This window comes from Hyaena hyaena, unplaced genomic scaffold (genome assembly GCF_003009895.1).
Source record: "Hyaena hyaena isolate Hyena2069 unplaced genomic scaffold, ASM300989v1 scaffold_78, whole genome shotgun sequence".
Lineage (NCBI taxonomy): Eukaryota > Metazoa > Chordata > Mammalia > Carnivora > Hyaenidae > Hyaena > Hyaena hyaena.
The window spans coordinates 1,610,884-1,623,060 of NW_024080710.1; the positions used below are offsets into that span (position 1 = coordinate 1,610,884).

Below are 12,177 nucleotides of genomic sequence, written 5' to 3' on the forward strand. Positions count from 1 at the left end.
CAATTCACAGAAGCAATTCACCCAACTTGCACTGAGTACATACGGGGGTGTCGGGGTCTTGAGCAGGCCACCATCCTTCCCTGTCCCTAGGAGGTCCAGGGAGCAGGGCACTGGGACTTAACAAATACAAGACATCCAGTTAAATTTAAACTTCTGATAAACAATGAATACTTTTTAGTGTAAGGATGTCCCAGGTGAGCCCAGGTCTGTCCCGATAGAGAGGTGGGCACGGCTCGAGACTTGTTGGCACCACAGTGTGTAAATCTATCTCCCGGAGGGTTGATTCAAATGCACACCCTGATCTTGCACTTTCGCAGGCTGAACTGGAAAGCCTGTGTTCCTCTCTGCAACTGGAGGGATATCCGTTGCACTGGGTTCTCTTCCCTGGCATCTCAGCAAGCATTACTGTGATTAATGGGTGGGAAAGCAGCATTTATTTGGAATGGTGAACAGAGCTGAGACCTTCCCAGGATGGGAGACCCGGGTTATTGCAGTGATGGGCCTGGGGGTGGGGCTGGGGGCTGGTCTCACGGTTATTAAACAGTTGTCATGGGGAGGAGCTTAACTGTGCAAGAGCTAGGCATGCCTACTCTCTCTAGCTGAGCCAGTGAAAGTGAGTGGAACACGGGGGTCCCTGTCCCCAGAAGCCAGAGAAGCCTCTCACTACCTGCCTTGAGACCTCCGTCTTTTCCTGCTTGTTTTTTCTAGCTCCAGCCTGGGATGCCCTGTGCCTTCGACAGGGCTGTCTCCTCTTCCTACAATGTCCTGTTCTGCATCTAGACAAGGCAAAGTCCAATCTGCCCTTCAAAGTTTTGCTCCAAGACCTAGATCTACTTCAGCCAGTGTTATGGGCTGACTTGTGTCTCACCAAAACTCATAGGTTGAAGTCCTGATCCCCAATACCTCCAAATGTGACCATTTGGGGAGATAACATCTTTAGAGAGGTGTAAGTAAGTCAAAATGAGGTCATTAGGGATGGACCCTAATCCAACATGGCTGGTATCTTCATGAGAAGGCATTAGGACACAGAAACACCCACACAGAGATCCATGTGAGGACACAGGGAGAGACAGAGCCATCTACAAGCCATGGAGAGAGGCCTCAGAAGAAACCAACCTGGCTGCCACCTTCACCTTGAACTTCCAGACTCCAGAACTAAAAAGTCTTTGTGTTTAAGCTCCCCAGCCTGTGGTACTTTGTTCTGGAAGCCTGAGCAGAATACTACAGCCACAGTATCACCTAGGTCCTCCCTAGGGCATGGGGTGTCTCTCTCTTAGCCCTCCACCTCAAGTCCCATTTGTTTGCACAGACATCCTAGCCCCAAGACCCCAGTAATAAGACCTGACCTCCCCCCCTTTTCCTAGTGATACGGGCAAGCTAAAGGCAGCGTCCAGGAAATATTTGTCAAGCGAATGCGCCCAAGACAGCCTTTGGGCCAGCAGACCTTTCAGCCCTAGGTAAATGCTATGAATGGTGTTTGAAACATAACAGCAGGCCCAGCCTTGATATTTATGACCCTGCTTTTTGGCCTTCCTGGGGAGTGGTGCTCTCTGCTCTTCAATTTATGGCCCTTCAGTGCAGCCCCAGACTGACGAGGGGATTGCAAATGGGCTGTCTGCTAATAGCGCATGCAGACGATGCTGGAGGTGGGGTGATCCTTGGCCCTGGGGTCAGACACAGGCCCTTCTCACTCAGGGAGGGGTGCAGTGGACCTGAGAAGCACCTCGTCCTCCATCTTGACCTTTGCAAATACCTCAAAGTTTACAGACAGCTCACTGTTTCCTAACCATCCCTCACTCACTATCTGACAGAGCTGCGTACCCCCTGTACATCCTTAAGATTTATCTTTAAATTGACTCACTGCCCCTGGGGGCCAGGTGACCCAGGTCGTAAGACAACAAGTCCATTTTCTTGCCATCCCCAGGCCTGAGCAACACTGAATGGGGACACTCATCAGGGCCTCTGCAGAGCTTACAGGAATGTGGAAAGCATTGTGTTTCCTGGAGGGGAAAATCTCAGGGAGGGAGGTTGCTAAGGAGCTTTGCTACCCCAAATCCTGTGCACCCACCTGGACTTGATTGCACTGAGGAGGCAGGTGAATTGCCTTTCAAGGAGCTCTGAAAGACTGGATGGGGGTGTGGGTGGAGAGAAGGAATAGGGTGATGACTTCAGTGCCCGACAACAGGACAGAGAATGACCCATGCCTTGGAAGGCACTGGAATTCCTCGGAGGGGCTCAGCTAACTACCCCACCTGCCATCTTCTCAGATAGAGAGCAGAAGTCACACAGCAGCCTGAATTTTCCCAGGAGGAGCTCCAGCTCCAAATCAACATGTGGACTGGGGTCCTTGACCTTCATGTAAGGTCAGGCCCTAGGAAAAGCTCTGCTCTGGGGTGCAGAGAGAGGGCAGGCACAGCTCGGCAGGGTGCCTCTCACTCCCCCCCAGGCTGACTCCCTATGGCTGCCGGGGGGCTCCTGTTCCCGTCCTCTGGCTCAGCCATGTTAGCTGGGCCTCCTGAGCAGAGCCCCCCGCTCCCCATGAACCCTTGTCTGGCAGGCAAGCCTGCAGAGAACTCAGATTCTAGGGAGGGAGATGGGGGTTGAGGGGGTGGCCTGTGAAACACTCCGAGTGGGGGGCTGTGCTTCCCTGAGGCCTTCCTGCCTTTCTAGGTGTAGAATAAACACCTGAGTAGAAAAGGGTGGTGATTTTATACTCCCGAGCCCTCTTGCCTTTGGAAAATACTTGTTTTAATAAAATAAAGACAATCCATTGTTTCCCCTTAGTTTCCAGGAAGCGACCCAATTCTTTTTTTTTTTTTTAATGTAATAAGCCCTTTGAAAAGGTGAATCTTGTGAGTTCGTGGGCAGCTTGTGAGCGAGTCACCATTTCCAGATCGCTGCTCCCAGGCTCCCAGGTGCTCTTCTTTTTATAGAGTGTGTCCTTGGGTGAATCCAAGGCCAAAGTCTCACAGGCCATGGAGTGGCTCGGGGTGTGCTGCTCTGATGGCCAGTGGCCCGTTCCTCAGGGGAGAGTCCTCTGTGCCCTGGGCACTGCTTCAACCTGCAAAGGCCGGGTGCTGTTGCTGCCGCTCAGGGGACATGCTGCTCGCTCCGCCTGACCCCCACGGTCTCTTCCTTCCTACCCTTCTGCAGACCAGCAGAATATTCTCCCCTTCTCATCGCCGACCAGGAGTTTGGTCTGGTTTCTTGGGAAGAGAAGGAATAGACAGGAGTGTTAGAGTCAAGCCTGTGGGTCCCACTTCTCCCAGCCGGCACTCAGGAAGCTGAAACACGGGGGGTTCAGTCCAGGACCCCTGGGGCCTGCACCTGACCTCCACTTGAAGTGAGCATGGGGGCTGGGAGAAGTAGAGAATGTTTTGACCCAGAAGAGGGGGAACTTTTGAACTCTGAGGGTTGTGACCCTCCTCGTGAGTATGGGGGTTCTCCCCAAGATACACAGGCTCCAAACAGCAGGGTGAAGCCCTGACTTTTCTCTCCAGTATCTCCAGGGGTGCCTGTGGTCCTGTGAAGAGGCACTCAGACCTCCCCCCCGCCAAATGAATGGCAAGTTTTCCAGCAGAGTTAGGGCTCTGGACTCTCAGTCCCCTTTCGCCGTGTCCTACAGTAGCCCACTTCATTTCAGAAGCCTGGCTTCTAGAACACTGTGTGGTTCCCACTGCCAAAGACCCTGAACCACCAGCTCCAGGGCAGTGAGGGAGGAAGGGAAGCACCTCTCTAAGGTCCATGGCCTCCAGAGCCTACACTTGCTCATGTGTGGAATGGTAAGTGGAAAGTACCACTTACCTCCACTGGGTAATTACGAAGAATAAAATACCATCTCTCACGTGTAGTGTCTGACCCTTGGTATTCTACATTGGCTTAGAGCTCTCAAAAGGCATTTTTTGTGTAATGTAGGATAACCATCACACCAAATGTTATCATCGGTAGTGAGCCTCAGGAAAAAAGTGCCTCTACAGCATGAAGTTACAAAGCTATACCCTTTTACATTTCTTTATGAATTCGTGGGTATTTGAAAGAGACAGAGAGCAAGAACATGTGTGTGTTAAAAGTTTTCCTAGGGTCCTACATGGGCTCCTCATTTGCCTTTTGTGCGTGGTGAGCCCTCCCTGGTGCCTTACAGGAGTGAGATGACCTTCCAGGGCCAGGCCACCTGAGCCCGGAGCCGTGGGGACTTTCCAAGGGGGTGACCACAAAGCCCTCTGCTGGAGGCCTGAAGAAGCCAGGCCTTGGTTACCTGGACACGGCCAGAGCTGTCACCGCAGGGCTGGTCTTGCTGGGTTTCCCTGTCAAAGCAAGGCTGACATCCAGCTCTCGACACAGGGCAAGGTTCTTCTCCCACCCGTGACCTGTGGGGATCATGCAAGAGGATCGTTAGGAAACCCTAGTGGCTTCCCGCGTGTGCACATGGATGTCCATGGGCAGAGCCACAAACACAAACACACATATTTATATTTGCGGTCAGCAACTTGTTAAATTGAGGGGAAAATATATTTAATCTTGGCCTGTGCTGTTGCAAAAAGGGCCGTCCCAATTTAATTTGCAGGCTGTGATAGTTACATGTGCTGACGTGCTGCGGTATCCATTGTGTTCCAAATTGGATTTGTGTATTATTGCTTTCTAAATTGCATGCCTAGTTCAGCAAAATTGTTCATCAGTGTTTACTGGCTTTATGCTTAATAAGATGCCCCACAATACCTTGCTGCCAGGATGTAACGCAGCCCATAATTGCCTAGTAAAAATAAATTACATAAAGTCGGCATTATCAACTTATCTAAATCCTCTCACGCCACAACCAATAATTAAATGCTGAGAACGTTTTTTCAAAAAAATATAACTCAATGATTGTTACTTCACTCATTTTAATGACTGCATTTGGGGCAGACAGTAATTCCTTCAACATGGAGGGTGAGATGGAGAGATCTCAGCTGGGTACATCCCTGCGAAGTCACTCAGAGTCGGGGCAGGAGTGACACAGCTGTCCCAGCTGTCCCAGGGTGGCCCCCAGGGTGGCCTCTTGTGTGCTCGGACAGGCCTGTGCACCGGGGAATGCGTGCACATTTGGTGTTTGTGCAAAAGGCCAAAGTACAAGCCTTCCCTGAGCTCTTTCTGTGTTCCAGGTCAGGTCTAAGTGTACGGGGTAGTTCCCAAAATAAATTGTGCTCAACTGAGTTGGTCCTTGTTTCAATGACAAATAAATGAATTCCAGGCAGAAATTAGATTACATCTGTACATAAATGCGGCATCCTCAATATCTTCAAAAATCCCCTTTCTTGCCCCTTAAGACACCGGAGGGACGCAACAATAGGCACACCAACAGGACACAGGTGCAAATATCCACGTGTCATGCCCAATTCTGTCACTTTCCAGCAAAACAGTTTTGAGCAATATTAGGAGAACAGCGAGACCTCCACAGGCTTAGGTTTGTAAGCTTGCAAATGGATTTCCTGTTTCTACACCGTGGTCCAGCTTGATTTTCATGAATATGTCTGTGCCCTCGTGTCATTTCACCTGAATCCTCCCTTAAACTGTAATCACCACCCTGGCACTTAATTCTATTTGGCGGTGGTGACCTCAGGCAGGTCAGGACAAATGGCAGGGGAAGGATGTGGACCTGGGTCTGATGGGGCTGCTACCAGCCTGAAACTGTCTTGTGGGCTCCCTAATGTCATCAGCCAGTATATTAGGGGAGAAGGCTCTTCCAAGCCTACAAAAATGATAAGAACAATCTGCATTTTGTTGAGTAGATTCTTGTCTGTGTCTGTTATTTTTCATGTTAGGTACTTCCTGTACACATCAGGATGTACAGGAAATACCTCCATCTGACAGGGCAGGGGAACTGAGGGAGAGAAGTTGCTGGGCACAGAGCTAGATCTAGAGCCCTGTCTCTTGGTTTTCATGTCACTTCCCCTTTCTTTGGAACCCATTCCCAATGGGTACAATCTCAGCACAAATGTTGACCCTGAACAGAAACCCATGAATCCATCGGCACTTCCAGAACCAGTGGAATGTCTTTGAGGTGCCCTTCGTTCATCTGTCTTTCCATCCATCAAGATTCTTGTTCAGACATCCATTTATCAACCTTTTCCTCAAGGGACCTCCATAGCTTCAGAAATGGGCAGTGGAGCCCAGGACTGAACTGGTATGCTTTCAATGCAGATGTGCCACAGAATTGTTCATAATCAGGCTGGAGAATATGAATTCTGTGCTAGCTCTCTTCCAGCTGGGTGGCAATAGGGGAAGAAGTTTGGCCCCTGCTCTCCACAGAAGTGTTGCGAATTTCTTAGAATGCACAAGCCCCACACATCTTTCTTTTTATACTGAGATGGGCTGATTCCTTGTAGTCTCAAAAGACCCTCAAGGTACTAGGCACAATGGAGTGAATGTGGTTGTAGATCCTTCTGAGGTCACTGCTCTGGGTCTGCCCAGATTATTGATAAGCGTTCCCAGATGGCATTATTTTGTTTTTTTTTTTTTTTCGTTTTTTTTTTACAAATAGTTTATTGTCAAATTAGTTTCCACATAACACTCAGTGCTCATCCCCAAAGTGCCCTCCTCCATGCCCCTCCCCCCCCCCCCCCCACATCCATCAGTCCTCAGTTTTTGTCAGCATTCAAGAGTCTCTCATGGTTTGCCTCTCTCCCTTTCCCCCACCATTTCCCCCCTTCTTCTCCCCCTTGGTCCTCCGTCAAGTTCCTCCTAATCCTCCTATACGTGCAAACATATGATATTTGTCCTTCTCTGCCTGACTTATTTCGCTCAGCATAACACCCTCAAGGTCCATCCATGTTGCTACACATGGCCAGATTTCATTCTTTCTCATCCAGATGGCATTATTTTGAAGGAAGGGATTCTCAGTGTAGAGCCTGGGACCCAGAGAAGGCTGATCAGATGTCTGTGCACATTTGTGTAAAGAAAGATCAACGATTAAATGATTTAGGAGGGGGGTGTGGAGTATATTCTAGAAAGGAACTAACTGAAGATGGTTACTCTTTTAAGAAAGCAGCCCTTAGCTCTCTAAAAAATTATCACCCATGATTGATCATGGGTCTTGGGATTTGAGTAAACCAGAAGAACTCATGATGAAGGAGAATTCACACTTCACATGTTTCCTTTCAATCATGGGAGGCACCAAGAAAGAGGTCTCAGCTCTGGGCCAAAATCTTCCATGAAGATAGAGCTGAGAAAGAAGGTTGGTTGCATCGGAGGAGGTGATGGTTGGGGGCAACTGGGACAGCTGTGATGGAAGAGATGGAGGTGATGGCTTTGATGGTGACCTTTGCGCCTGTGATCAGGGGTGGTGCTACTGTTGCATGGCAGTATCTGTGGTAGAGGTTCGGGCAGTCTAAAGTTAGCCTGAGGTTGCCTGTGTCTGCTCTAGGGGCCGAAGTGAGAATGATGGTAACTATATGCTTCTGGGTAACTCTGGGAAAGTTCCTAAGCCTCTCTGTGCTTCAATTTCCTAATCCTTCATATGGGTGTCAGAGTAAGATCTATCTCACAGGGCTGTTGTGACAAATAAGAGAATACACGGCAAGTGTGCACGATGGAAACTGCTCACGGTCAGCCCTCTTCCTCCAACCTCTGCAGTGATGGCCATGGTGGTGGTCCCAGAGGCCATGGTGGCAGAATAGAGAACAGGTTTTCTTTCTTCAGTCCCATCTGCCACAACCCAAAGAGGGCTCCAGAACAGTCGTTCTTTTACTTTGGTACACACTACACTCACCTGGGAACCTGTCAGACATGAAGATTCTAACAACCCCCAATCTCTTGGTGCGGTTTAAGGTAAACACAAGACCCACATCAACATTTTTAATAAGGCTCCTGGGCAATGCTGATGCAGAGGACCTCCAGACCCCCTCTGAGGAATGTGCCATGGGGAGCCGGGTGGATTGAGCCCGGTCCAACAGGTCAGGCTGGGGCACTATGGAACCACTTCCTCTCTCCACGCATACGGCAAGGCCCCTGGCTGGCCCCTCCTTGCCCCCATCTGCAGCCTGGCTGTCCAGGCAAGTAGGCATTTGGACCCATGCCCTGGGCTGGGAAGTTTGGCATTGGAGAGCCATCTGGGCAGATGGAGAACATCAAATGAAGCTCTGTAAGGTTCTGAAGTTTAGAAGCCCCTGAAAACTACCACCACCACCGTCCATGTGTCTGAGGAGCATCCCAGAGCTCACTGGTCCCTGAGTGATGGGGCCAGGACGCGACAGACTTCTCCATGCTGCCTCACGTTCTGCCTTGCAGCTTGCAGAAAACTGTGCTCTGTCCCCCCAACTGGCAACATCCAAAGAGACTCAGTGGCTTCCCTGGACTCCATAGGTCTGAATGGAGCTACAGGAGGGGAGAGAGGAGCAAAGACAGCAAGGCAAGGGCCCCACACCCTCAATAGGGCAGGTACCTCTTGGGCTTGGAGGTTGAGCTGAGGGATCTTCTGGTGCTACCAGTCCGGGAACAGATGTCTTCATGTCTTCAGTCTTCCAAATCTGTCCAGGAAAGAGAAAAGGCTGATGGCTGGGGAAACGATCCTGTCTGTGGCCTCAGGCCATTCCCATTCCCTCACATCCAAAGTGCCCTGAGGGAAGGGATGGGAATAAGGTCCCCCTTCACTTCCAATGCTAATGTATTCTTGGAGACAAAAAAATTACTTAGGCTTCAGTAGAGCACAGTTGAAGCTTATGTGAGTTCACTCTGCACTCCTGAGACCATAGTGCCCCTGTCTTCAACCTCTCATCTGCAGGGATGAGATTCAGCAGCTAGTTTATTGTCATTTTACTTAGCTAATGCCCTCTCAGCCCCTGCCACCATCCCTGGAGGCCTCCCTCACCACTTAGCAGCTAGGCCTCCCTATCCTCTGTGTCTGGCTCATGGTCCCAAGCCCTTCTGTTAATGTCCTCATGCTGACTGCATATGGCTTCTCACATGCTGAGTCCAGACATCCTGTTGACAAAAGGTAAGGATAAGCCTCCCCTTAATGCTTTTTTTGAGCTCCACCCTGGGCCTAACCCAGTGCTGGGCCATTCCAGGAGCTCAGTTATCATGCTGGATGAATGAGTGCATGAAAGACTCTCACTCATGACTTGGGGGCCCACAAAGGAAATGCATCCACTGCTCTACCAGCCTGGGCTCCTCTGAATGACCCATAGTGTGAGTCACCCCAGGCGTCCCTGACCTACTTATGTTCTGGCTAGCACAGGATGCCCTGCTCTCTGCAGAGCACATGTATCCCTCCTGGCCCACATAGGGGGCTTCTCAAGGGACCCCCCTCAACCTTGTCTCTCCTATCCACACACACCAACCCCTCAGCCTGCTTGGCCTCTCCGTATGCTGTGACTTTTCCTCATCCTTGGGACTCAGCTGTACTGCCACCTCCTCTTATGTCTCTCTGTTAGAAATAAATCCATATTCCCTTTGGACCCTCACCACATATGTATTGGCAAATATGTCCATGATTATTCTGAGACTTGGGGCATGGACATCCATGCAAAACAAGGCCAAGTTTTAGCCACGATGGCACTCAACAAGCTTTCATAAATGTTTGAAGAATTCAATGGACATTTGCTTGAATACGTTATGGCATTCAGCTGACATTCCCTTAAACTGTGGAATTCAGTTGACAGTTTCTTAAGTGGGCCTCTAAATTATTCCTTATCTTTACTCATTCCTTCATCCTTCCTGTCAGTCTCAGAAAGATTACCTTGTTCTTCCCATGCTAATCCTCACACTTCAGTGCTTCTGTTCCCTTCTCTTCCTGGTTTCTTGATGCTTTCCCTCTCCATGGCCTTTCTCAGAGGATCCATAACACTCTTTGATTATCCTGGTCATAGCATGCATTGCATGCATATATTTTCTGTCTGTATTCTCATCTAGGATAGGATCATCTTGATGATAAAGGCCTATTATCACTAATTTCTGTGTTCCCTGTGGCTTGTGTGATCAGTTTGGTACAGAGCCAGAGTTAGGATGGACAGATGAGAAAATATTTGAGTGGATAGATGGATTCATGGATAAATTGATAGGTATATGGAAGGATAGATCATTGTATAAAAGGAAAGGAACAAAAGAAGAAAGGAAGGAGAAAGGGAGGAAGAGAGCAAGGGAGGGGGAAGGAAGGAAGGAATGGTAGAGAGATAAATAGTTGGGTAGGAAGGTAGATGTATTATTGGATGGATGGATGGATGAATAGATGGGTGAATAGATAAGTACATGGAAGGATAGATGGATGAAAGGATGAATGTATGGATGAATAGGTATAGAGATAAATAGTTGGATGGATTAGTGGGTGGACAGATGGGTGGATAGATGGATGGGCAAGTGTGTGAATGGATGGTCCAAATATTCATTTCAGCACTGGGTTATGCTGTTACACATTTGACCATTCATTTTTGACACTTGTAATGATAAATGTCTATTTCATTACATGAGTATATGTGTGTATACAATTATATATATATAATTTTATCTATCTATCTATCTATCTATCTATCTATCTATCTATCTATCTACCTTTTGCCTGGAGAGAGCCTTGCCTTTGCCCTCACTTGCTATGAAGACCTGGTCTGGCATGCCACTTAGTCTCAAATGCAGCCTATAGATTTGGACTCTTGGAGGAAGTGAGAACAAAGAACACCTTCTTGTACTCTGCCTTCACTGTGCCCAAGACACACTTACCCGAACCATGCCGTCTTGACTCCCAGTGATGATGACATGGTTTGTGTCCCATGCTGGCCCTTCCATCATGCAGCAGCAGGTTATGGCTCCTTCAGGGCCCCAGGCCGTGGTGATGCTGGCCAGTGGCTGTCCATTGACATTCCACAGAGACAAGTGGGCTCCCGCACAGGAGACAATAGTGCCCTGCAGCAGTGAAAGCTGGCTTCACCCCATGCTGAGGTTGCTGCCTGCCCATCTGCCATTTGTTCAGCCAGAGTTGGTACACCCAAGCACCCTTAACCTGCTATCTTCTGAAGACTAACCAAGGTACTCCAAGACCTAAGACACCTCCTTCTTGCTAGATGGCTCATAGGTCTTCTGTGTTTGCACACAGCTACAAATTCCTGGCTATTTGCATACTGCAATCACGTGTTTGGATGTTGCTTTCCCTGACAAACTGACTGACTCCCACTTTGGGTTCCTCCCACAGCCTGGAGACCACCCCTGGATCTGGACATGGGGCCTATACTTGGTGGGCCAACCCTGTCCCCATGAAGAAGATTTGGATATCACCTGGTAGAGGGCAGAGTACAGAGGTTTGAATGATTGCATATGGCTCAGAAAATTGGATGATGTCTCTCTGAAGGGAATTTCTGAGGAGAAATGTCTCTATTGAATCTCCTGAAATGTTTATGTCTAGAGTTTTCTTCTCCAGTCATTGTCAATTTTATGGCCAATGGTATAATGATCACTGTCATTGAAGACTCATAAAACCAGCTGGAGCGATGCCTTTGAGCCTTGTCCTAACCCCAGAAAGGATGTAGGGAACTCAGTGCCCCTCCATAGCCCTATGGGCTCCATCATATCCCTTCCTGAATTGTTTGGTAGAGTCTGCTTGAGGTCAAGGACCATTTCTGATACATCTCTGCCAAGCACCCAACACTGAGCACAGAAGGCACTTAGTAAATTCAATTGACTCCAGGACCAGTTGAATTCAACAAGTTATTGGTCATGGTATGTCTCCTCTGAGGTCTGAGGACATTATTCTTTATAATGTTATCTCAGATCAGGGCCTGGTTCCTTTCCCAAAACATTCACCAATTTATTCATTCATTCACCATCCATCCATCCATCCATCCATCCACCCATCCACTCTCCATCTGCCCATTGACCTATCTGCCCACTAATTTACCCAAATATCCATCCACCCACATACCTATTCATGCATCCATGCATCCATCTTCTATCTGTCCGTGTAAGATTCATCCTAGATTCAAGCCTACCTGGAACATCATGTTTGGCTAAAGTTGGGACCAGGAGTCTTCTTCACGATCTCCCCCTCCTTCTATTATCCCCTTGTCTGCCCACTCTATCCATGCTCTGGACTCCTGGGGTTTTCTGAAGAAGATGCAGAGCCTTTGAATCCTCAGGGAACCCCCAGCTCTATGATGAGGATTCCAGCCTGGGAGAAACTTCACACTGAGATTTAGATATATATTTCTCTAACTCTTT

General features: G+C 48.8%; 1 protein-coding gene across 5 annotated transcripts in view; it reads right to left on the reverse strand.

Annotated features, from left to right (window-relative positions):
- Positions 1-2,726: 2,726 nt before the first annotated feature.
- WDFY4 (WDFY family member 4) overlaps positions 2,727-12,177 on the reverse strand; it is a 292,803-nt gene continuing 283,352 nt past the window's right edge. For all 5 annotated transcript variants that reach the window (XM_039233715.1, XM_039233714.1, XM_039233716.1 and 2 more), the window contains 4 exons: positions 10,687-10,869; positions 8,417-8,501; positions 4,256-4,367; positions 2,727-3,206 (listed from right to left, as the gene is read on the reverse strand). In XM_039233715.1, coding sequence (XP_039089646.1) covers positions 3,140-3,206; positions 4,256-4,367; positions 8,417-8,501; positions 10,687-10,869 — 447 coding nt within the window. In that variant the 3' untranslated portion in view covers positions 2,727-3,139. The remainder of the gene's footprint in view (positions 3,207-4,255; positions 4,368-8,416; positions 8,502-10,686; positions 10,870-12,177) is intronic.